This window comes from Hakea prostrata, chromosome 1 (assembly GCF_041222555.1).
Source record: "Hakea prostrata isolate BN-2017 chromosome 1, UWA_Hpros_2, whole genome shotgun sequence".
In the NCBI taxonomy this organism is placed as follows: domain Eukaryota; kingdom Viridiplantae; phylum Streptophyta; class Magnoliopsida; order Proteales; family Proteaceae; genus Hakea; species Hakea prostrata.
The window spans coordinates 58949569-58952930 of record NC_142600.1 but is presented as its reverse complement, the minus strand read 5'-3'; the positions used below and the strand labels follow the sequence as shown (position 1 = coordinate 58952930).

Sequence of the window (3362 nt, the reverse complement as noted above, 5' to 3'; positions counted from 1 at the left end):
TGAGCTGCGGAAGGCTGGATCTTCCAATTATTTGGAGTAATGAGAAGAAATGTTGAATTTTTTTTGGTGCAAACCCAAGTTCAGTTGGGTGAAACTGAACAGTGATGATGCTCTTTTAAAATTTATGACCAACATAGGGCAAGCGGGATTATGGCGAACCCTATGCCTAAGGCTTCCGCATAAATAGATTCTGGGCGCCCGGGGGGGTGTAAACGGGATAAAACTATTTTTTGTTTCATAGTCATTTCTGGACTTAATTTTGAAGCAAATCTCTCAATATAATCTAAAGGATATCCGTGACCATAAATGTACCAATTGAATTTTTTTTGATAAAATCTCATTGATTAGAGAACAAAACAAGAATTCTTTTCCAACTAATTAAATTGGTTAATTGAGTAGCAGTAATTTTTGAGAATATTTTCTTGATTTTTGTTGCAAGATTGGTGCTTCTTCTTTCAAATCCTATATTGATTATCCTGAAAACTGCTCATTGTTATTGAGAGATCAAATCACATGTTGACTACTTGACCAAAGATATTGGTAAACTAAACCTGGCATTCCTCTTTTTTAGTAGCATTTTCTTAGATTCATTAGTGATGAAATAGCTACTGATGCTTTTGTAGAACTAGACTAGATTTTTCTTTTCTAGATAGCAGTAGGGAGCTCCTGTTGATGATAACGTGAAAGGTGGGAGGTGGTGTTTTGCTGGGTATGCCCAATCTAAGATCTATAGAAAAAAAATATTGTTCTTTTTGAACACATTCTGATGACCTTTTGGCAAAATCATGTATATATGATAAACTATGCAGTCTGAAACAGTGGAGGTGCACTTACATAATCTGCATAAATAGAAACTAATGGGAATAAGGGATTTCAGTTTATGGTTATGGGCATGTCTCTTCTGGCTCTTGCATATCTAAATAGGAGTCTCACCCATCTGATTATTAAACTTACACTAACAGGAAAGATCGATGTAGCTAGAATGAGTACGAATCTGAGGGGGCCTCCGGGTGAAACTATAGTGACTGAAATAGAATAAGTAACGGCTATTGCCATCATGGAGATCTGCAACTCCAATTGCAGAGGAAATCTGCTTGTCAAGATATTGATCATGAATAGCGACAAGTAGAATCCGGTAGAATTGAAGAACATGAATATCCCAAATGTCACCTTTTGCTTTGTTCCATAAACGGACTGCCCTGCTGTGTGATGGGGTGGTGCATCATCCTGCCAAACACCCCCGGGAGGGTTCAGCCCGACCTGGTAGGTTGCTGTTGCTAATAGCACTGCTATCACTAACAGCGAATTGCGAGCATCGCTTGGCGAATCACGGCCTCTCTTGAATTTGAAGTATTCCACCAAGTGGCCTACATTCCAAGGAGAGGATTTGGATGTTCTTGGATTATTTCTTGATAAAGGAGACCCAGATGCATCTACAGCTCTTGAAGCACCTGCAAGTCGGAATATATCTGCGATTTCTCGGTCACCGGCTTCACTTGGAAACATCAATAAGACATCAAGGGGTGTGAGACCACAGTTGTTCTTAAAGTTTACTTCTATCACACCCGAAGTGATTCTGTCTTCAGCAAGCAACAGCTCCACCACCTGCTTCAGATTCTCTTTTGATCAGTTAGGTATCACATGATGCAATGTTGATATTTCATCTGTTAAGGTACAAATTTTGTTAACAAAAATTAGAACATTACATGGTTTTTGAGAAGTGGCTGAGCCCATTTCTGTAAACCTCTTTTGAATAACTGGTTTCTCATCATGTTTGACTTCCATTTATTTATTTACTTTTCCATTATTTCCTTTTCTTGTTCGGTAAACAGCAGAAATCAACTAAATCTTGTTTCTCTAAAACATAAAATAAATTATTCTTTCTTTTGATTCAAAATTTTCAGGGTTTCAACCGAATCAGAATCCTATAAGTTGAATCAGTGGAGGGTAATTACCTCACGTTGCTTCCTGGAAGCTGCAAGATGCAAGACTGTGTTGCCTTGTTCGTCCTTCCTGTTCAGGAAACTCTCCTTCTTGAGTCTCTTCAACATCTCCACCAAGACTCCAAGGGCATTCAATTTGTCGTTTTTCACAGCAAGGTGAAGTGCAGTCTCACCTTGAATCGTCCCCTCTCCTGCAGATTCAGGACAAGCTGATACCAACTCTCTTATAACATTCATTCTTCCTTTCATGGCTGCATAATGAAGAGGAACTCTTCTCTCTCTCCCTTTGAGGCAGCACAGATGGTTGCCAGTCTTCAACAGCTCCCTCACCATATCTAAATCCCCATTAGCAGAGGCTATGTGAAGAGGGCTGAGCCCATCTTGGTTCAGTTCTTCTGCAAACTCTGGCTTTAATCTTATCACTTCTCTAACAAAATTAAGGTGCCTTGCCATGGAAGCAACATGCAAAGGGTTCTCCCCAGGTGATAATGAAACAGTGTCTAAGATATGCCGTTCTTCGTGGAGTAATTGCTGTAGTTGTGATATATTTCCCGTTAGAGCAGCTTCGTACAATCTCATATCCATTCTGATCTGAAGAGAAAGGAGAATTGGTAATGAATTCACCAAGGAATCCAGAAGTTCTGATGGTGTTTTATTTGGAGTTTCATGTTCCAAGTTTGAACACTCAGAAGTCAAGATGCATTAGTTTTTATCATTTATCATCTGTTTTTTGTTACGAGTGTTTATTTAATTAGGTTTAATTTGTTTTCAGAAGGGCTTCTATCATTGGCCTTTGGAAACTTGGAAGTGCAAATTATATTTCTGGTTATATTCGTGCATTGCTGCCAGTTTGTTAGTTAAGTTTGACTTTAATTAATCATATAAAAATCATCCCTTCACTCAGATAAGTTAAAAAACGAATGGTGAAATTGAATAATGCGAAGCTCCCTGCCGTACACTGCAAGTTAGGTCCTGGTGTGTCTGTCTTTTTCTTCCCATTGCTTCTCACCGTATTTGTGTTGGGGAGAATTGTATATTCCCCTAATGATGTTGGACTATAGAATAGGGGGATCCACAGGGGATTCACTCAAATCTTACTTCAAATTTTTTTTCCAATATTTTGCAGGTGGGCTCTTCAAGTGCATGTGGTTAAAAAACGGAGAGCTGATTGAGACTCATCACCATCAATTTACTGCACACAAGCAATGTGCCTATCATGCGGACTACAAAAAAGTATTGAATACCAATGAATAGTTTTTGGCGTTCTTTCATTTTTAGAATATTGAAATGCACCAAATATTTTTGGTAAAATTGGTCGTTTTTTTTTTTTTTTTTTTTTGTGTTGGAAAATGTTGTTTTGCATGTTTGTTGCAAAACAACTTTAATTTCTTTTGGTATTCTTAAAAATAAAAAACAAGT

At 38.0% G+C, this 3362-nt stretch overlaps 1 protein-coding gene across 1 annotated transcript; it reads right to left on the bottom strand.

Annotated features, from left to right (window-relative positions):
* Positions 1–577: 577 nt before the first annotated feature.
* LOC149029214 (ankyrin repeat-containing protein BDA1-like) lies at positions 578–2612 on the bottom strand. The gene is made up of 2 exons (XM_089150183.1): positions 1956–2612; positions 578–1605 (listed from the first exon to the last, which is right to left on the bottom strand). Exons 1-2 carry the CDS (start codon positions 2526–2528, stop codon positions 874–876), a joined length of 1305 nt encoding a protein of 434 aa, XP_089006309.1. The 5' UTR covers positions 2529–2612; the 3' UTR covers positions 578–873.
* Between the last annotated feature and the right edge of the window lie 750 nt (positions 2613–3362).